Source organism: Suncus etruscus, chromosome 14 (assembly GCF_024139225.1).
Source record: "Suncus etruscus isolate mSunEtr1 chromosome 14, mSunEtr1.pri.cur, whole genome shotgun sequence".
NCBI classification, from domain to species: Eukaryota; Metazoa; Chordata; class Mammalia; order Eulipotyphla; family Soricidae; genus Suncus; species Suncus etruscus.
In genome coordinates this window covers 84,776,900-84,797,503 of record NC_064861.1, presented here as the reverse complement: position 1 = coordinate 84,797,503, position 20,604 = coordinate 84,776,900, and the positions used below count along the sequence as shown (strand labels likewise).

The window sequence follows — 20,604 nt, the reverse complement described above, 5'->3', positions numbered from 1 at the left end:
TTTTTTACTTTCAGACCACACCCAGTATACTCAGGGTTACTCCTGGCTCTGTTCTCAGGGCTCATTCCTGGAGGTGCTCAAGGAAATGTATGGGATGCAGGAAATGTACCTGGTTATAAGCAAGGCTAGAGCCTTACCTGTTGTACTACCTCTTCGGCCCCACACTTTTGTCTGGTTTTGAGCCACGACCAGCAATGCTCATGGGTTACTCCTGGCTTTATACTTAGGAATTACTCCTGGTGGTGCTCAGGGGACCATATATGGTGCCAAGGATCAAACTCAGGCTGGCCACATGCAAGGCAAGCACCCCTACTTGCTATACTGTTACTCTGGCCTACTAGCCTCACATTTTTGGGGGGCCCACACCCGGTGGCACTCAGGGGTTACTCCAGGCTCTGCACTCAGAAATCGCTCCTGGCAGACTCCGGGGACCATAGGGATGCTAGGAATCGAACCCGGGTCTGTCCTGGGTCAGCTGCATGCAAGGCAAATGCACTACCACTGTGCTATTGCTCCGGCCCCTGGCCCTACGGTTTTGTTTGTTTGTTTTGTTTTTGGGTTTTGGATCACACCCGGCACTGCTCAGGGGTTACTCCTGGCTCTATGCTCAGAAATCGCTCCTGGCAGGCTCAGGGGACCATATGGGATGCCGGGATTCGAACCACCATCCTTCTGCGCATAAGTCAAACACCTTACGCCAGGGGTCTCAAACTCAATTTACCTAGGAGCCGCAGGAGGCAAAGTGGGGGTGATCCTTGAGTGCAAAGTCAATAGTAAGCCTTGAACATTGGGGGGTGTGACCCAAACAACTAAAACAAAACAAAACAAAACAAAAAAGATTCCTCTAGGGCAGGGCCACAAAATGTTGTATGGAGGGCCATTTGCGGCCTGCAGGCCGCAAGTTTGAGACCTCTGCCTTACGCTGTGCTATCTCTCCGGCCCCATAGCCCCACGTTTTTAATTCTAAAGTTGTCACCAGTCGGGCAATCAGTCTATCCTTCCATGAGGAACCTGCCTTCCGTTAACCTTAGGAAACCAATTTTCCTCTCCGGAGTTTCCCTGGACACAAGATACAACCTTCCTGTCACTTCAGCATCTAATTAAATACTCTCCCTCTTCCTAAAGAGACTAATTCTGTCCTCTGAGTTTCCCTGGAGATCAGCCTCACTCCTGTTTCTCAGGAGATCAGGCCCACTCCCCTCCTCCCACCTATCACCTAGGAGACCAATCTTCCCTTCCCACCCTCACTTGTTGCCTAGGAGACGAAACCAACACTTCCTTCCCCGTTGCTTAGGAGATGGGGCTACATCTCTGGTCCAGGCTCAAGCACTGCCCAATCCTCTTTCCCCCAAAGCCAGGCCCTACAGTGTACCTGGGACACCAAACGCTGGTTCTCGTTCAGCCAGCTCTCTCTCATAGCCACTTTGTGGTCAAACCTCTGGGCCAGTAACTCCAGCTTCTCCTGCCTGATGAGCTCGGCCCGCAGGGCAGCCTCCCGCTCGTGCTCTGCCTTCTCCAGCTGGCCCCAAGCCTAAGAAGACGGGAGGAGACGGTTACACGCTATTTCTCGTGGCTATCTAAAGACCCTGGCTTTTTGGAAGCCATTCCCAACACTCACAGCATTTTTGTACAAATTGGGGGTGGGGAATATCATTTTTGGCTTCCTCGTGATATTTTTCCAGCTGCAAAATTATCCGAAGGAACCTCAAGTTCATGTTCTCTCCAGTAAAAACAGACCCCTGAGCAGTGCACAACCCATACCTCACCCCAGAGGAACCCTGCCCTGCCCCAGGGCCTTCCACCTCACCTTGTCTATGTCCCAGATGCCACAGCCCTCCCGAGGTACAAAGAGGCGACGGTTGCAGGCCCGCAGCTTGCTCTGGATGCTGAAGAGCAGCACTTCCAGATTCCCCTTCTCCTGAAACCTGAGGGGTTGGTCTGGAGTTTAGGAGCCTGGCCTGCCCCCCTCCACCTGCTGCCCTCCCTCCTGTGGGCAGTATGGGGGCTCACTTGACTGGCTTCTCCAGCGTACAGTAAGCCGTGAAGGCCTGAAGTTGCTGCTGCACCCCACTCAACGAGTTGGCGAACTTCTGGTTGCTGATGAGGCCCACGGTGCGCTGAATCCAGGCCAGCAGTTCGGCCGCTAACTCCTCGTAGCGCTCAATAATCTTGCCTACCTCCAAAACCTGGTCCAGGACCTGACCCCAGCAAAGGCAGGCGGGGCAAGAGCTGCAACCTGGCTGTGTCCCCAGGACGGGTTCTCAAGCTGACTCACCCCACATTTGGTCTCCCCCTACCTTTCCGATCCTCTTCCCTTCCACTGCCAGAGCCTTCATCTTAGAGAAATAGTGGTAGAAAGAGACCACGTAGGTGATGATGGACTTCTCATCTGGGGCCTCCATGTTCACATCTGGATGGATGGGGTGGGAGGTGGTCATGATGGTGAGCACAGAGAGAGTAAGTGAAAGTTCTCTGGGTATGGAAAAGGAGCCTGTACTCTCATCAGCTGTGTGACCTGAGACCAAGTGACTAACTTCTCTGTTTCTGAGTTCTCAATTCTGCCTTTCAATCCTCCACCCCAGAGCATTTGCACATGCCATTCCCACCGTTTGGAATACTGTTCCTGCTTCTCTGTGCCAAACTGTGCTCACTTGTCAGTGTTCAGCTCTGTCTCGATTTCTTCAGACTTCCTGCTCACCTTGTCCAGAGCTGGTCTCCTTAGAACTTTCTCCCTCAGAACATCTTGTCATTTCCTTGAGACCATATCAGGAATTGTAAATTAAATGTTGACTTTATGGGGCCGGAGCGGTGGCACAGGTGGTAGGGCATTTGCCTTGCACGTGCTAACCTAGGATGAACCACAGTTTGATCCCCTGGCGTCCCATATGGTCCCCCAAGCCAGGGGCGATTTCTGAGTGCATAGCCAGGAGTAACCCCTGAGCATCACCAAGTGTGGCCCAAAAACCAAAAAAAAACAAACACATAAACAATCAAATGTTGACTTTTGAAAGATGGGAGAGGCTCATCACAAAGGGCTTTGCATGCAGGAAACCTGGATTCAATTCCTGTCTGTCATCACTGCATATGTTTCCCTGAGCACTGCTAAGAGCAACCTCAGAGCTCAGAGTTGGGAATAGCCTTGAGCACTGCTAAGTATACCCACCCCCAAAATTACTTCTGCAATGATCTTCTTAGCTTAGTTTAAGTCTAAAGAGGACTCTGACTATTCTTTATTATTTACCCCCCCTTTCTTCCATGCCACCCACAAAGTCAATACTAAATTAATATTTATTAAGATGGGGTTGTAACAGAACAGGGCACGAAGTCCAGAATCAAGCCTATGGCTTTTCAGGTAGCAGAGTTGCTGCTCTCTCACTTTCTCACTCGCCATTTGCAAACAATAGACCTAACTGTTCTCCATCCATTTCCCCAGTTATAGTTCAGACCATCGCAATTTGTGCCACTGAGAAACAATTCATCAAAAGACCCACCAGGAACAGTGGACAAGCCCAACAAATTCTAATTAGCATTTGGATTTGTTCAACATTTTATTTATTTTAGGTTTGGGAGCCATACCAGGCAATTCTCAGGGCTTATACTCCTGGCTCCGCACTTAGAAATTACTTCTGGTATCACGGGAACATATAGGATGCCAGGGATCAAACCTGAGCATCTTGTACTCACCACTATACTATCATCCTTTTTGTTTGTTTGTTTTTGTTTGGTTTTTGGCCACACCATCAGCATTCAGGGTTTACTCTTGGCTCTGTTTTCGGAAATCACTCCAGGCAGGCTCAGGAAACAATATGGGTTGCTGGAGATTGAACCTACGTCAGTCCCAGGTTGGCTGCATGCCCTACTGCTATGCTATCGCTCTGGTCCTTGGACTATCATTCTGGTCCATGAATTTGTTAAACATTTTGTTTTGGTTTGGTTTTTGGTTTTTGGGCCACACCCAGTGGTGCTTAGGGGTTATTCCTGGCTCTGTGCTCAGAAGTCACTCTTGACAGGCTTGAGAGACCATATGGGATGCTGGCGATCAAACCTGGGTTCATTCTGGATCATCCGCATGCAAGGCAAATGCCCTACCACTGTGCTATCACTCTAGCCCCAAATTTGTTAAACATTTTAATGTGGTCTTTACTTACTTTAGTTTGGGGGCCACACCTAATGTGGCCTTGGGGACTGACTATTCTCAGCTCTGTGTCCAGTGGTGCTTAGGAAACCACATGCACTATTGGGGATGTAACCAGGATGAGCCACACAAGGCAAGTGCCTTAACCCCTGTACTCTCTCTCCAGCATTTAATTAATCTCTTGAATGTTTACCAAATATATGTTATATATATTTAGAGGTTGTTTTCTTGTTTTAGGGGGCCACATCTGGCTGTGCTCATCATTCCTGGTTCTGTACTCAATACTCAAGTCTGTACAAATTATTTCTGGCAGTGCTCAGGGAGCATATGGGATACCGGGGATCGAATCCAGGTCAGCCATGTGCAAAGTAAATGTCCTACATGCTGTGCTATCACTCCAGCCCTTCACCAATATATTTGGCTTTATTTGGCTTAATTCTTTCCCACTTCATGCAATGACAGCTAACACCTTCCGCGTGCCAGGTAATGGCCATAGAATATAGCTATGAGACTATGACAAGCAGGACAGAGGAGTGACAAAGAATCAGAATTCTGAAATCACAAGTCTTGCTCATGGTTTTTCTGTGTGAAGGCAGGCAAGGGACTTCACATTTCTGAGCTGAAATCAGGTGTGATCAATGCCACCCAGGGAGGTCAGGGTGAGAAAGAAGGAAAGGAATGAACCGTTTCAGCTAAATTCCCAGCCATGTGTGAGGCAGCTGGTATGAGAACAGGGGAGGGGACTGCTGAGATGGTAGATGAGGGTGTCACGGGTGCGATCACAGGCTGGGAATGAGGCTGGAGTCATGGTGGGGTGGGAGAGACTAAAGATGGGGAGTAGATGAGCTCTGAGGATTGGCTGCTGGCCAAGGCTTAGGAAGGGCTGGGACAGAAAAGGCGATGGAGATGGAGATTGGCACTGGCAGTAGGATTGGTTCCAGCATCCTGTTGAGGCAGGAGAAGGCAGGAGGGTTGGACTTTGGAGAAGATGGTTAAAGAGGTGGGCAGAAAGGAAAAGGAGTGAGACCAGGGGCAGTCATGGGAACACGGTTGGAGGTGGAGCTGGACACCTGAAAAGCAAGGGGGAGGTGGAAAGAAAGCAGGGCTGGGAATAATCCTGTAATCTGGGGTGATTTGGGGATCAGGCAGAGTTGAACCTGGGATGAGGACAGCACTGGGGTGAGGCTGTGCGGGGCTCACCCTCAGGATCCAGCAGGCGGGTCAGACCCAGATGCTGCTCAGCTGTGCGGAAGGCTCTCTGCAAGTTGTAGTTGGCGTTGGACTTGGTGAGTTTGCTGAAGTCCACGAGATCAGGCCTGTGCAGGGTATAGAGAGGGGAGGCAGCAGGCAGGCCCCAGTGCCAGGTGGCAAGATTTCATCCAAGCCCCACCAGGGTGAGGACAGAGGGTTGGGAGGCACCAGAAGAGAGCTGGGGGGGGGGGCAGCTGGGTGGTAGTGAGGGCTGTGCCAGGGCTAGTGGGCAGTGACTCCCTGTGTCCACCCAGAGGTGTCTCCCTCCAGAGCCTGGGCAGACATGGGGCAATGACAGAGACCTGCAGCCACTCTGGGCAAACACCTTCCTTTCTCTCTGTTTCACTTTCCAACCTCAGAAAATGCAGATCCTATAAGGCTCATGCCTTGGAGAATCCCTGATCACAATGTCTGGGGTTTGAGTGCCTCAGGAGGGGGTCACCTTTTTGAGTAGGACCCCTTCGATCCTTGCATGTAGGTGTGGGGTAGGGGTGCTGGGTCTCCCCCTCTGAGTCTGAGAGTGTCCAGGATGTAAAGGAGCATGTGTCCATCACCAGAAAGAGCATGTGAATTTCTGGCCTCCATCACTCCGGAATAAAGAAATCCATGCCCCACCACCACTACCTCCACCACTAGGCCTCAGTTTCCCTAATTTGTCAGAGGCAGGATCCTGACTTGATGTCTTCCCTCAGCCACTTGAGCCTCAAGCCTTTAAGAATAAAAAGGAACGGGTGCAGGAGCCAGGAAGGTATTCTGGATCCTATGCACGTACCAGAAGGAGCCTCCCAACCCTACCTCCCCAAGGGTGACAGCCCTGCTCCAGAGACCACCAAGCAGCAGACACATGTGTGCGCAAGTGTCTTCGGGAGTTTAGGGCAGTCTGTGAGGGTATGGAGTTCCAGGCTGTGTCCATGATGGGTGTGGAGAGAAGAGGAGTGTGCCCCATGTCTGTGGTCTGAACATGCCTGTAAAGGATTTTGGAAGGAGGGGTGAAGCAGGGGTACCTGTGTCGGTGAATGAGGGCATTGAAGGCCAAGCCATCCCGCCAGCTGGTGGTGAAGTTCTGGATGTTCACCTCAGGATAACTGGCAATGAGGATGAGAGAGAGAAAGAGAGGATAGAGAGAGTGAGTTAAGGAGAAGTAGGAGAGAGACAGAGGGAGGGAGACAGGTGGATAATTTCAGGTGGGGGTTGTTTGGGCATACCCGATGGTGCTCAGGAGTTACTCATGGTTCTGCACTTAGAGATCACTCCATATGGCATGCTGGGATGAGCCCCATGTTGGCCACGTACAAGGCAAGGACCTTATGCACTGTACTATATCACTCTGGTCCCGATGGGTGGATAAGTAGGTATGTGATATGCTTACAGGGTGAGCAAGTGTGCGAGCAGGAAAGATGAATGAAGAAAGATGGGAGAGGAGAAAAAGGTAGAGGAAGAAGAGAGATAAACAAAAACATAGGCCTGGGAGAGATCATAGTGTTTAGGGGACAATATAGCATACAGCTGCCCTAGGTTCAAGTTCCGGCACCACATGGTCCCCTGAGCATTGCCAGGAGTAACCCTGGAGCCCTTCAACACCACAGGGCCTGAGCAGCACCGTACCCTGGACCCTGCCTGCTCAGTCGAGAATCCCTCCATGGGCTTCCAGGTGTCCTGAGCACCACTTGGAAGACCCTCCTCCCACCCAAAAAAAGAAAAAGAAATACAGAGGTGGGCAGAGAAGGGAGATGGAGGCGAGAGGCAGGAGGAGGAGAGTGAGACGTGGATGGCAGGTTCCACTGTCAAATTGTAGAGCAAGTATTTGAAGCTGCCCAGGGCTCTGTCCATACCAGCCTGCTAAAGCCACCTCCCCAGATTGGTTATCTAGAGGATGTTGGAGTTTCAGGCCAGCCTTGCACACAGAGCAGAAGCTGGAAGGAAGCAGGATCTATGCACCTCTCTTTTCAACCACATTGAAGGGCCCAGTCCCTAGATTTCCAGCTGAACCCTATGCTTGCCCTTTGTGGTTGGGCAGGCCAGGGCAGAACAGAGTTGAGCTGCTCACAGGGTGTTCCTGATGCTTCTTGAAGTGTAGTATTTGGAGAGCAGGTCAGGCATAGGCCACCAGCCTGCATTGATGTGGGGTAAGGAGTCAGGATCATCCAGGCTATAAGGCTGCAGGTCCTGGGTGGAAGTTGGGGGCTGTTTTATTTATCATCATTGTCCTCAGACCTGAGCATACCTAAGGCCCAGGCTGCCCAGGCCCTGGCATGCTTGTCAGAGGAGATCCCAGGAGTTTGGGCCCCTGAAGCAGGCTTACCCAGCTGTCTTCATCTGGCACCATAAGAGCAGCGCGTCCTTGGCTGAGCGCGTCTCCCTGTTGTCCTCAGTTTCAATTTTGATGACTTGGATCTAAATGAGATCAAAGTAGATAGCTGGGGGTGCAGCCACAAAGAGAGCAGCCAAGGAGGGTGCTGGATGCCCCCTGGGGCTGGGCTGGGGTTCAGGAGGTGAGGGTTGAATCTGGGAGGACCAGAATATCCACATTGGGGAAAAAACTATTAATTTTGTTCTCGTTTGGTTTGGGGGTTGCTTATTGTTGTATTTGTTTGGTGGCCATTCCTGGCCGGTTGTCAGGGATCACTCATTTCGGGGCTTATCTGCAGGACTGGGATCAAACTGTGGTCAATGCATGCCAGTTAAGTCCCTATCCCCTGCATTGTCTCTCCTGTCCCTGTTTGTGTTGTTTTGTGTGGGATGGGGAATAACCAAGCAGTGCTAAAGATGGAACTCAGTGCCATTAGTCCTCGGATCCATCTCCCCTGGTCCCTGGACTTGGATTTCCAGGGAAATCCCCACACTTGGAGGTGAGAGCACTTCCCGGATCCAAGCCCTGGAATCTTCCAACCTGAGAAGCAAGGACCCTAGCAACATTTAAATAAGATACAAACTCCTTCTGGATCACTCAGCCCACCTGGAGTTCTCTGGAGATGGAGGAGGCAGAAACCCTTCAGTTACACACAGGTCACAGGCTGGAGTGCATGTGGTACTCGAAGCCCCACCAGGAATGCCCCCCCCCAGGCATTCACCCCTATTACACCCCGACCTCAGAAGCACCTTCAGCTCTAGAGATCTCAGCCCCCACCCTTATATTTTTGTTTTTTTGGCCACACTCAGTGGCGCTCAGGAGTTATTCCTGACTATGCACTCAGAAATCTCTCCTGGCAGGCTCAGGGGACCATATGGGATGCCGAGGATCAAACCTGGGTCCATTCCAGGTTGGCAGCATACAAGGTAAATGCCCTATTGCTGCGCTATCACTCCACACACACACACACACCCTTTTTTTTTTTTTTTTAAGTAAAAAACAGATTTTATTTGGAAATTCTGAGAAAGGGGAAGGAGAGAATAAGAAAGGAAGAGAGTAATGTGCTCAAGAGAGAGCATGGGCTTCACCAAAGGCAGAGGGAGCCCTGGGGCACAACACACAGTACATAGCATGAAAGCAGAAAGTCCACATCTAAGGAGTGGTGTGCTAGGCATCATGTGCATAGCCAGCAGCACATATGTACATAGCACAGATATGCTAAATCTAGGGAGTACATTTGCACCAGACCTTAAGACCTTTGCACAGATGATTTTCCAGCCTCAGGCATCATCTTCCTTGGGGGAACTTTCTAACTAGTCTCCACCTACCACTTGATTTATTTGGGAGAGGAAATTCCCCCATGGGGCTCATAGGACTCAAACTCGAGTTCCCACCTGCAAAGTGAGTGGACCAGATCCTGGAGCCATCTCCCCAGCCCACCTACTTGGGTTTGTATTCAGTGTTTACCCCGAAGCTTCACATTTACCTCCTCAGCCTTTATTTCTCCTGAGTGCTTATCACCACCTCCAGCTTTTATTTATTCATCTGATTCACTGTGCCCCCACCCTATCGTGGATTAAATTGTATTCCCCTCCAAAATACATACATGGTTCAGGGCCAGAAAGAAGAGATAATACAATGGGTAATGCGCTTGCCTAGCACATGGCAAATTCGGATTAAATCCCTGGACCCCATATGTCCCCTGAACACTGCCAGAAATGATACCTCATGAGCACTGCAAGCTGTAGCCAAAAAAAAAAAAAAAAAATTAACTAAAAAAAATGCAGGTCAGAGCAATAAATAGGACAGCAGGGTGTTTGTCTTGCAATGTGGCCAACTCAGACTCAATCCCTGGCATACTATATGGTCCCCAAGTCCTTCAGGATTAATTCCTGAATGCATAGCCAAGGGTAAACCCTGAACACCATCAGGTATGTCCCCCGCCCCCCCAAAATGCATAGGTGAATGCTCTAGTTTTCATTGCAACTGAACTTGATGGAGATGAGCCTTTAAAGTGAAACTAATGAGATTAGGATTAGAAAGACAATATAGTGGGGCGGGTGAGGTGGCGATAGAGGTAAGATGTCTGCCTTGCAAGCCCTAGCCAAGGAAGGACCGTGGTTTGATTCCCTGGCATCCCATATGGTCCCCCCAAGCCAGGGGCAATTTCTGAGCGCTTAGCCAAGAGTAACCCCTGAGCATCAAACAGGTGTGGCCCGAAAAAAAAAGAAAAAAGAAAAAAAGAAAGAAAGACAGTATAGTGTGTTAAGCTGCTTGTCTTCAGGATGGACAGTGGTTCAATTCCCAGCATCTCATATGATCCCCGAGCCTGCCAGGAGTAATTTCTGAGCACAGAGCCAGGAGTAACTCTTAAGTGCTACCGAGTGTGACCCAAATATAACAATAAAAGATGCTTGTCTTGAGAAAGGACCACTGTGACAATAACACAATAATAATTAGAAATGGGGGCTGGAGAGAGAGCACAGTGGTAGGGCATTTGCCTTACAAGAGGCCAACCCAGGACCAATGGTGATTCTAATCCCAGCATCCCATATGATCCCCAGGAGTGATTTCTGAACACAGAGCCAGGAGTAACCCCTGAGCACTGATGGCAGTGGGCCAAAAACAAACAAAAAAAGTTGGAAATGATCGCTCTGGACAAGAAATGGGAATTGAAAGAAAGTAAAATAATATGCATGATACTCTGCAGTAACAGTATTCCAAGCCATGATGCCTACGAAAGGAGGAAGGGGGGGGGGAGAGAGACAGAGAGAGATAAGTATCTGCCATATGGGCAGGTTGGGTGAGGAGACAGGAGGACAACAGGGCAAATTGGTGGTGGAAATGGACATTGGTGAAAGGATGGGTGTTAGAACAACTTATGGTGATTTAAAAAAAAAATTTAAACATGTTTTTCTTGCATGTGGCAGACTCAGCCAGGTTTGATCCCCAACACTATGTAGGATCGACAAACCCTGCCAAAAGTGAATCCTGAGCACTGCCAGGTATGGCCCCATGCACCAAAAGAAAAAAAAAAAAGAATATGGGGCCGGAGAGATAGCTCAGTGGTAGGGTGTTTGCCTTGATAGCTGCCGATCCAGGACTGAAGGTGGTTGGAATCCCGGCATCCCATATGATCCCCCATGCCTGCCAGGAGCGATTATATAATAATAATATATAATAAATAATACATTATATTATAATAATAATAATAATAAGGGAAGCCAGAATGATAGTACAGCCCATGGCTCCTATTCTGGTTCAGCTTTAGTTTCTTCCCTGCTTTGGGAACCACATCAATTCAGAGGGGCCCTTCTGAGCATGCCCTCTTTTTATTTATTTATTTTGGTTTTTGGGTCACACCCAGCAGCGCTCAGAGATTACTCCTGGCTCTATGCTCAGAAATCACTCCTGGCAGGCTCGGGGGACCATATGGGATGCCGGGATTTGAACCACCGTCCTTCTACATGCAAGGCAAGCGCCCTACCTCCATGCCATCTCTCCAGCCCCATACCCCACTTTATTTTTTTGGGGGGGGCCACACCCAGCGGTGCTCAGGGGTTACTCCTGGCTGTCTGCTCAGAAAAGCTCCTGGCAGGCACAGGGGACCATGTGGGACACTGGGATTCGAACCAACCACCTTTGGTCCTGGATCGGCTGCTTGCAAGGCAAACGCCACTGTGATATCTCTCCGGGCCCTTCTTTTTTTGTTGTTGTTTTGTTTTTTTTGTTTGTTTTTTGGTTTTTGGTTTTTGGGCCACACCGGTAGCACTCAGGGCTTGCTCCTGGCTGACTGCTCAGAAATAGCTCCTGGCAGGCACGGGGGACCATGTGGGACACCGGGATTCGAACCAACCACCTTTGGTCCTGGATCGGCTGCTTGCAAGGCAAACGCCACTGTGCTATCTCTCCGGGCCCTTCTTTTTTTTGTTGTTGTTTTGTTTTTCTGTTTGTTTTTTGGTTTTTGGTTTTTGGGCCACACCGGCAGCACTCAGGGCTTGCTCCTGGCTGACTGCTCAGAAATAGCTCCTGGCAGGCACGGGAGACCATATGGGACACCGGGATTCGAACCAACCACCTTAGGTCCTGGATCGGCTAATTGCAAGGCAAGCGCTGCTGTGCTATCTCTCCGGGCCCATACCCCCCTTCTTGACAAAACTCTTCATCACTACCTGTTGCAGAGTAAAATCCAACTTCTTTTTAGGGTGCCTTTTTTTTCTTTTTGGTGTTTTGGGCCACACCTGGTGGTGCTCAGGAGTTACTCCTGGCTCTGTGCTCAGACATCACTCCTGCAAGAACTGGGGACCATATGGGATGCCAGGGATTGAACCTGCGTCTGTCCTGGGTCAGTTGTATGCAAGGCAAACACTTTACCACTGTGCTGCTACTCTGGCCCTTAGGATGCGTTTTGTTGGGAGGGCCACACTCAGCAATGTTTAGGAATTACTCCCAGCTCTGTGCTCAGTCAGGAATCACTCCAGGAGGAGCTCAAGCAACCCTACGGGGTGTTGGAGATCAAACATGAGTCGGCCATAGTGCAAGGCAACGACTCTACCCACTAGCAGTATTATGTCTGCAGCAAGTAAATTCAAACTCTTAAATCATCCAAATATCACCTGGCCCTGTCAACTCCTCTCACATGATCTCCTCCCTCTTAGTTTCCTACCAGACTCTTGTTCTGTATCTATCTGGTCCTTTGGTTCTTTCAAGACACCAAGCTCATTCCTATCCCGGGGCCTTTGCATCTGCCAGGTCCCCTGCCTGAAATGCTTTCCCACTCCATATTCCATATTCAACTGTCTCAGAGTCCTCCAGTCACTAAGTCCAAATTTTCTCACCTCCCTAATACTTATCCCTTTTTTGTTCTTTTGACTTCTCTGCTTAAAGTTAGTCTTTTCCCCATACCTATCTTTTGCTTTTTTTTTTTTTTTTTTTTTTTTTTGGTTTTTGGGCCACACCCATTTGACGCTCAGGGGTTACTCCTGGCTATGTGCTCAGAAATCGCTCCTGGCTTGGGGGGACCATATGGGACACCGGGGGATCGAACCGTGGTCCGTTCCTTGGCTAGCGCTTGTAAGGCAGACACCTTACCTCTAGCGCCACCTTCCCGGCCTATCTTTTGCTTTCTGAAATCAGTTTTCTCCTGCCACAAATGTAAGTATCATCATTGAAGAAAATCTGCCTACTTTGTCTCTGCACTAGAGCAGAATGCCAGGACTTGGTCCTTGCTCCTCTAGCATGCTGTGACCCGGAACATGTCACTTCACCTCTCTGAATTTCAGGGTCCTCACTGGTAAAAAGGAAATAGTGCCTAATCTGTGGAGTTACTGTATAAATTAAATGCCAATGCTTAAAACAGTGTGCAGAACTTTATTTAAAATAAAAAGGGGGGGTAATTAGGGCCGGAGAGATAGCATGGAAGTAGGGCATTTGCCTTGCATGCAGAAGGACAGTGGTTTGAATTCCGACATCCCATATGGTCCTCCGAGCCTGCCAGCCAAGAGTGATTTCTGAGTGCAGAGAGCCAGGAGTAACCCCTGGAAGCCACCAGGCATAGCTCCAAAACATATATTTTTAAAAGTGGTAAAAAATAAAGAAGAAGGTAAATGATGAATACAGTGATAATAATTATTGATTTTTTTTTTTGGCGTTGTTGGGGATCAAACCTAGGGTTTACACATGCAAAGCAAGTATTCTACCATTGGTCTCCATCACCTGTCTGATTACTATTTTATTATTATTTAAGGGGCAAACTCTGTGGCTTACTCCTGGCTCTCTGCTCAGGAATCACTCCTGAAGGTGTTCAGGGAACCAAATGGAGTGCCAGCAACTGAATTCAGGTTGGCTGCATGCAAGACAAGTATTGGTATTATCTCTTCGGGTCCCATCATTTTTATTATTTTTATCCCCAGCACCAAGAACAGAACACATTTGGAATATGCTTTGAATGAATGAGTGATTCCTAAAGCTCCACCCGGACGATGGGCAAAGGGAAGGAGGGGCTGGGAGCACCTGAAAGCGCAGGATGATGGTCCAGACGAGTCCCAGGGTGAGCCGGTGGTTCCCATCCACAATGTCATGCGAGCCCACGTTTTCCAGGTGCACGCGCTGCTCCTTCAGAAACTGCAAGGCCTTGTCGACATTTTCCAGGGAGTGGATCCTCATGCGACCGCGTGTGGGCCTTGGCTAGGGCAGCAGGGGCGTTGGGAGAACCAGAGCCTGGTCAAAAGCACATGTCCTCGACCCCACCCCTTTTAGGCTCCTCACCACAGTCCCTGCTCTGTGTACTCAGGCAAAGTTATATTTATCACAGATCCAGGACTTAGCTGTTACATAGAAGTGCTGTACCCCCACCCCACCCCACCCCCACAGCCCTATACTGTCAAGGGTAACATCCTTTCCCATCTTTTTGCAAGTTCCTGGCCCCACCACCCCTTTCCCTGGCACTCCACCTATGGCCTGATAACCACACCTCTGATCACAAAACCTTGTCCCTTCTAACCAGTCTAGCCTTTTCTATTGGATATCTTCCCTACCACTCACTTAGCCTCCAGTTCCATGGCTACACTCCTCACCACCTCTCTATCAGGCTCCTGCCACTCCAATTTCTATCAAGTCCTGCCCTATCCCATGGATTCTAGGTGCTTGCTTGATTTTTTTTTTTTTTTTGTATTTTTGGGTCACATCCAGAGGTGGTGCTCAGGGGTTATTTCTGAGCTCAGAAATTGCTCTTGGGGGCTGGAGAATTAGCATGGCAGCAAGGCATTTGCCTTTCATGCAGAAGGATGGTGGTTCGAACCCAGGCATCCTGTATGGTCCCCCGACCCTGTCAGGAGTGACCCCTGAGCACTGCCGGGTGTGACCCAAAAACGAAAGAAAGAAAGAAAGAAAGAAAGAAAGAAAGAAAGAAAGAAAGAAAGGAAGGAAGGAAGGAAGGAAGGAAGGAAGGAAGGAAGGAAGGAAGGAAGGAAGGAAGGAAGGAAGGAAGGAAGGAAGGAAGGAAGGAAGGAAGGAAGGAAGGAAGGAGAAAGGGAGGGAGGGAGGGACGGAGGGAGGGAGGGAAGGGAGGGAGGGAGGGAGGGAGGGAGGGAGGGAGGGAGGGAGGGAGGGAAAGAAAGAAAGGAAGAAAGAAAGAAAGAAAAAGGAAGGAAGGAAGGAAGGAAGGAAGGAAGGAAGGAAGGAAGGAAGGAAGGAAGGAAGGAAGGAAAGGAAGGAAAGGAGGGAAGGAAGAAAGAAAGAAAGAAAGAAAGAAAGAAAGAAAGAAAGAAAGAAAGAAAGAAAGAAAAGAAAGAAAGAAAGAAAGAAAGAAAGAAAGAAAGAAAGAAAAAAGAAAGAAAGAAAGAAAGAAAGAAAGAAAGAAAGAAAGAAAGAAAGAAAGAAAGAAAGAAAGAAAGAAAGAAAGAAAGAAAGAAAGAAAGAAAGAAAGAAAGAGAAAAGAAAGAAAGAGAAAGAAAGAAAGAAAGAAAGAAAGAAAGAAAGAAAGAAAGAAAGAAAGAAAGAAAGAAAGAAAGAAAGAAAGAAAGAAAGAAAGAAAGAAAGAAAGAAAGAAAGAAAAAAGAAAGAAAGAAAGAAAGAAAGAAAGAAAGAAAGAAAGAAAGAAAAGAAAGAAAGAAAGAAAGAAAGAAAGAAAGAAAGAAAGAAAGAAAGAAAGAAAGAAAGAAAGAAAGAAAGAAAGAAAGAAAGAAAGAAAGAAAGAAATCACTCTGGCAGGCTCGGGGGACCACATGAGATGCCGGGAATCCGGGAATTGAACCCAGGTCTGTCCTGGGTCAGCCTCATGCAAGGCAAATGCCCTACTGCTATGCTATCACTCTGCCCTTGGTACTTGCTTGAGAGGCTCATTACCCCCAAAGGCTTTTTTTCTTTTGCTTGTTTTGGTTTTTTAGGTCTTACTGGCAATGTTACTCCTGATTCTGCACTCAGGAATTATTCCTGGCAGTACTCAGGGAACCATTTGACTTGCCAGGTTATCTGCTTGCAAGCCAAGCACCGTACCCATCATATTATCACTCCAAACCTTGTACTTATCTATATTCATTTCTCTGACAATTACCTAATTTCCAAGTTCTGATCCTTAAATGAATCTGGTTTTGTCTGTCTTGTTTGGGGACCATACTAGGCGGTGTTCTGAGCTTACTCCTGACTCTGTGCTCACGGTTCCTGGCAAGACTCTATGTGGTGCCAAGAATTGAACCCAGGTCGGTCGAGTCCAAGGTAAACATTCGCTATACTATCTCTCTGGCTTTATTGAATCTTATTTTTAGCAGTTTATTTATTTATATATTATATTATATATTTGGGCTACACTCAGTGTTTCTCAGGGATTACTCCTGGCTCTGTGCTCAGAAATCGCTCCAGGCAGGCTGGGGGACCATATGGGATGCCAGGTTTCGAACCACCATTGGTCCTGGGTCAGCTGCTTGCAAGGCAAATGCCCTACCGCTATGCTACCTCTCCGGCCCTTGTTGAATTTTTTGCTCTCACTCTTTGCTAGAAGCATCAGCCAAATTCATAAATACCATTGTCACCAGGCATGCCCCCAAAACAAAACAAAACAAAACAAAATACTTTCTTCAGTATTTTCATAGACCTAACAAGTGTAGCACATCTCAGTCTGACAAACGTGTGCCTCAATACAATACTAACCCAGCCCCAAGTCTCTCCCAAGAAAGCTTCTCCCTTCTCTAGTAACCCCACCCAAATGCTGAGTGAACCTTAGCCTTCACCTTCCCAAAAAGCCTCTTCTGCTCCAGGCCCGGGCCCAGGCCCAAGCCAAATCTAGTCCCAGGCTCCTTCCAGACAAGCCCAGCTCCCACACTGTCTCCCAGCCCACCACCGATTTGGGTCTCTTAATTGCCACGACCCCTCCTTCGCCAGCCCGTAGGCCCCTCACCAACTGCTCCCCAGACAGCACTTCCAGGAGCCGTGTGAGTACGAAGCCGTCGCGGAGGTCGGCATAGAGGTCCACGATGTGACAGCCAACGCGAGCCAGGTGCGAGTTGACCCACTTGGTGAAGGTTTTCTTCTGCACAGCTTCCCGCTCATCTGAAGGACAGTCCCTGGTAAGCTCTTCCCACTCCGCAGCCACCCCGAACCTGCTTGGGGGGTGGAGGGAGTTGCCAGGCCCGAGGGATGGTGCACAGATAAGGCACTTGCTTTGCATATGGCCTACCAGGGCTCCATTCCCACACACACACACACACACCTGGGCCCTCTTCCCCAACAGTATAAAGTCCCATAATACAATCAGGGTAAGCCTTGAGCACTGCAGGGTGGGGCCCCCAAACAAACAAAATCACAGCTTGAGTAGGAATTATTCACATACTAGACAACTAGCCCTTTCAGACAGTTGGTTCTGTTGTTTTTAGTAGTAGATCCATAATTGGCCAAACATCACCTCTATTTTCAGAACTTTTTTTTTTTTTTTTGGCTTTTGGCTTTTGGCTTTTGGGTCACACCTGGCAGTGCTCAAGGGTTACTCCTGGATCTGCACTCAGAAATTACTCCTGCGGGGGTGGCCGGAGAGATAGCACAGCGGAAGGGCGTTTGCCTTGCAAGTGGCTGACCCAGGACAGACATTGGTTTGAATCCCTGCATCCCATATGGTCCCCCTTGCCTGCCAGGAGGGATTTCTGAGCACAGAGCCAGGAGTAATTCCTGAGGGCCGCTGGGTGTGGCCCCAAAACAAAAACAAAACAAAAGAAAAAAAAAAACAAAAAAACGAAAGAGGGCCCGGAAAGATAGCACAGCGGTGTTTGCCTTGCAAGCAGCCGATCCAGGACCAAAGGTGGTTGGTTCGAATCCCGGTGTCCCATATGGTCCCCCGTGCCTGCCAGGAGCTATTTCTGAGCAGACAGCCAGGAGTAACCCTGAGCACTGCCGGATGTGGCCCAAACCCCCCCCCCCAAAACAAAACAAAACAAAACAAAACAAAAAAAAAAACGAAAGAAAAAGAAATTACTCCTGGCAGATCTTGGAGAACCATATGGAATGCCGGGAAATGAATCGGGTTGGCTGCGTACAATGGCCCTGCCCATTGTGCTGTCATTCCGTTCGTCCCTTCAGAACATTTCCATGCACTCAAAACAAAACATGTAGTCTCCATTTGGGGTATTCAAAGCCCTAGAAACCATCAGCTCATCATCTGTCTGTCTCCATGGATTTGCCTGACATTGTTCTGAACATTTCTCATTCATGAAATCAAACAAGAGTGAACTGTTTGGGCTGTGTTTGCTTGCTTTTTTGTTTCTTGGGGGGAGGAGGGATATTCTGGCTTCTTTCACTGAGCCTTATGTTTTGCAGGTTCATCCAATGTGCTTTATTCCTTTAGTGACCAAATCACAATTCATGGCCCAGATCTTCTACATCTTCCTTTTCTCCTCACTTGGATCCCGCAGGGAGATAGATGAGAGAGAAAGGGGGTGCAATTGAATATTTTTGGATCTTGGACACTTCCAGCAGTGAGTGGTCATGCCCAGGCACCCTTTCTATTCCCTTATCAACAAACCACTATTTCATTTCTGTGATATCCAAAGAAAAGAAGTAACAAACAAATCCTGGGCCCTGTGGGTGCTGACATCCTCAAGAAGTGGGATCTGGCACTTCAGTTTGCTTTGGGGCCACACCTGTCAATGCCCAGGGGTTACTTCTGGATCTGCACTGGGCAATCTCTCTCTCTTTTTTTGGGTTTTTTTTTTGTTTGTTTGTTTTTGTTTTTTGTTTTTGGGCTACACCCGGCGTTGCTCAGGGGTTACTCCTGGCTGTCTACTCAGAAATAGCTCCTGGCAGGCATGGGGGACCATATGGGACCAACCACCTTTGGTCGAACCAACCACCTTTGGTCCTGGATTGGCTGCTTGCAAGGCAGACGCCGATGTGCGATCTTGATAGCGCTTGTGGGACCATATAACGTACCAGAGGATCAAACCAGGATTAGCTGTATGCAAGGCAAACTCCTCGACTACTGTACTATATATCTGGCCCTTTTCACACTTTAATTTCTGTGGTGGGATGCTGGGATCAAGAAGTGACACAGAGACCAAAGAGATAGCGTTTGGGTTAAACATTTTGCAGACTGCAAAACTCAGTTCCATCCTTAGTATCCTGGTCACCTGAGCACCCCCATCACTTCTGAGCATAGAGCCAGGAACAGAGTAACTCTGGATATGGCCCTGACCTCTTTCCCCTCCAAAAATAAAAATAGAAAGATTAGGACTTTCTGAGAGATAATAAAATGCTCTCATGAAACTCAGGCGACCCAGGTTTGATCAATGGCATCCCAAATGGTTCTTTGAACACTACCAGGAATAATTCCTGAGTCAGACACCGGTGTAACCCCTATGTCTTGTTTGGTATGGCCCAGAAAACAAATAACAACAACAAAAGACCCAAACCAAGATATGTCCCTTTGGATTGTTGTTGTTGTTGTTATTATTATTATTATTATTATTATTAATTATTATGGTATTTGGGTCACACCCAGCAGTGGTCAAGGGTTACTCCTAGCTCTGTGCTCAGAATCGCTCCTGACAGGCTCGGGGGACCATATGGGATACCGGGATTCGAATCACCATCCTTCCGCATGCAAGGCAAATGCCCTACCTCCATGCTATATCTCTGGCCCCGGAGTGTTATTATTTTGAGAGAAGGTCAGTGAAGACCACACAGACCCAAAGGAACCAGTTTTGTTTATTTTAGTAAAAGCCTCCCATGCAGTGCTCTGGAGGCCTGGGGTCCACACCGAGTGACACTTAGCCAACCTGAACAGACCATTAATCAGCAAGAGGATTTTTGCTGCCCAGAACCTGTACTCTCAGGAACTTCAGAGTCACCTGGCAGTGCTTTGGGGAGGGGGTATCACAAGACATTTTTACTACCCTATCACCACCTAGACAAATGAAAATTGGGGGAACCACCCAGAATTAGTTTTTTTTTGTTTTTTTTTTTTTACCAGACCCAGCCTTCTTAGAAGAAATATTTCTGTGCATCGGGGGCAAGTAGGGGGTCTGCATCTGTGCATTAGGGAAAGTAAGGGTCTTCGTCCTTGCTCTCCACTTCTGAAAACCCCAGCCAGCCCTGTCCCTTAGCTCTGGATCAATAGTCCCTCTTCTACCCTCACAAACCTGAAAAATAGTCTTTCTGTTTTGTTTTTTCTTTTAACTTTTATATTATTTTGGGCCATGCTCATTGGTACTCAGGGCTTGCTCCTGGTCTGTGTTCAGAGGTCACTCCTGGAGGAGCTCAAGGGATCTTATGTGGTGGTGCCAGCTGTATGCAAAGCAAGCACCACTGTTCTATCTCTTTGACCTAGGACCCTCACTTCCATGTTGAATTCCCCTCCAAAAACAAAACAAAACAAAATCAGAATGCTTCCCTCCAACTTGTCTGTCTAGTATTAATTTAATTACTGGAAGAACTTAGAGGGTTGGAGTAAGGTGGGGGAGCATGGTTTCCCATTCCATTCCCAGCAACAGTGTTCATTTAATGAAGCTGAGTCAACTGTATATTTAATCTTATTATATACAATAAAATGTAATTAAAAGATATTCAGGGCCCAGAGAGATAGTACAGCGGTGTTTGCCTTGCAAGCAGCCGATCCAGGACCAAAGGTGGTTGGTTCGAATCCCGGTGTCCCATATGGTCCCCCGTGCCTGCCAGGAGCTATTTCTGAGCAGACAGCCAGGAGTAACCCCTGAGCAACGCCAGGCGTGGCCCAAAAACCAAAAAAAAAAAAAAAAAAGATATTCAGATTATAAATCTATCTGGGGGTTTGGGGTCACATTAAGGAGTGCTCAAGGGATTATGCAATGCCAGGGATTGAGCTGGGGTTAGTTGCATGCAAGGTAAGCACTATAACCCCTGTACTACC

The 20,604-nt window shown here is 48.4% G+C and overlaps 1 protein-coding gene across 1 annotated transcript in view; it reads right to left on the bottom strand.

The window, feature by feature from the left end:
* SPTBN4 (spectrin beta, non-erythrocytic 4) overlaps positions 1 to 20,604 on the bottom strand; it is a 95,535-nt gene that overhangs the window by 65,119 nt on the left and 9,812 nt on the right. The window contains exons 3-11 of the mRNA XM_049787129.1: positions 16,630 to 16,781; positions 13,749 to 13,922; positions 7,689 to 7,780; positions 6,391 to 6,471; positions 5,336 to 5,451; positions 2,298 to 2,410; positions 2,011 to 2,198; positions 1,808 to 1,925; positions 1,373 to 1,531 (exon numbers count right to left, since the gene is read on the bottom strand). Coding sequence (XP_049643086.1) covers positions 1,373 to 1,531; positions 1,808 to 1,925; positions 2,011 to 2,198; positions 2,298 to 2,410; positions 5,336 to 5,451; positions 6,391 to 6,471; positions 7,689 to 7,780; positions 13,749 to 13,922; positions 16,630 to 16,781 — 1,193 coding nt within the window. The remainder of the gene's footprint in view (positions 1 to 1,372; positions 1,532 to 1,807; positions 1,926 to 2,010; positions 2,199 to 2,297; positions 2,411 to 5,335; positions 5,452 to 6,390; positions 6,472 to 7,688; positions 7,781 to 13,748; positions 13,923 to 16,629; positions 16,782 to 20,604) is intronic.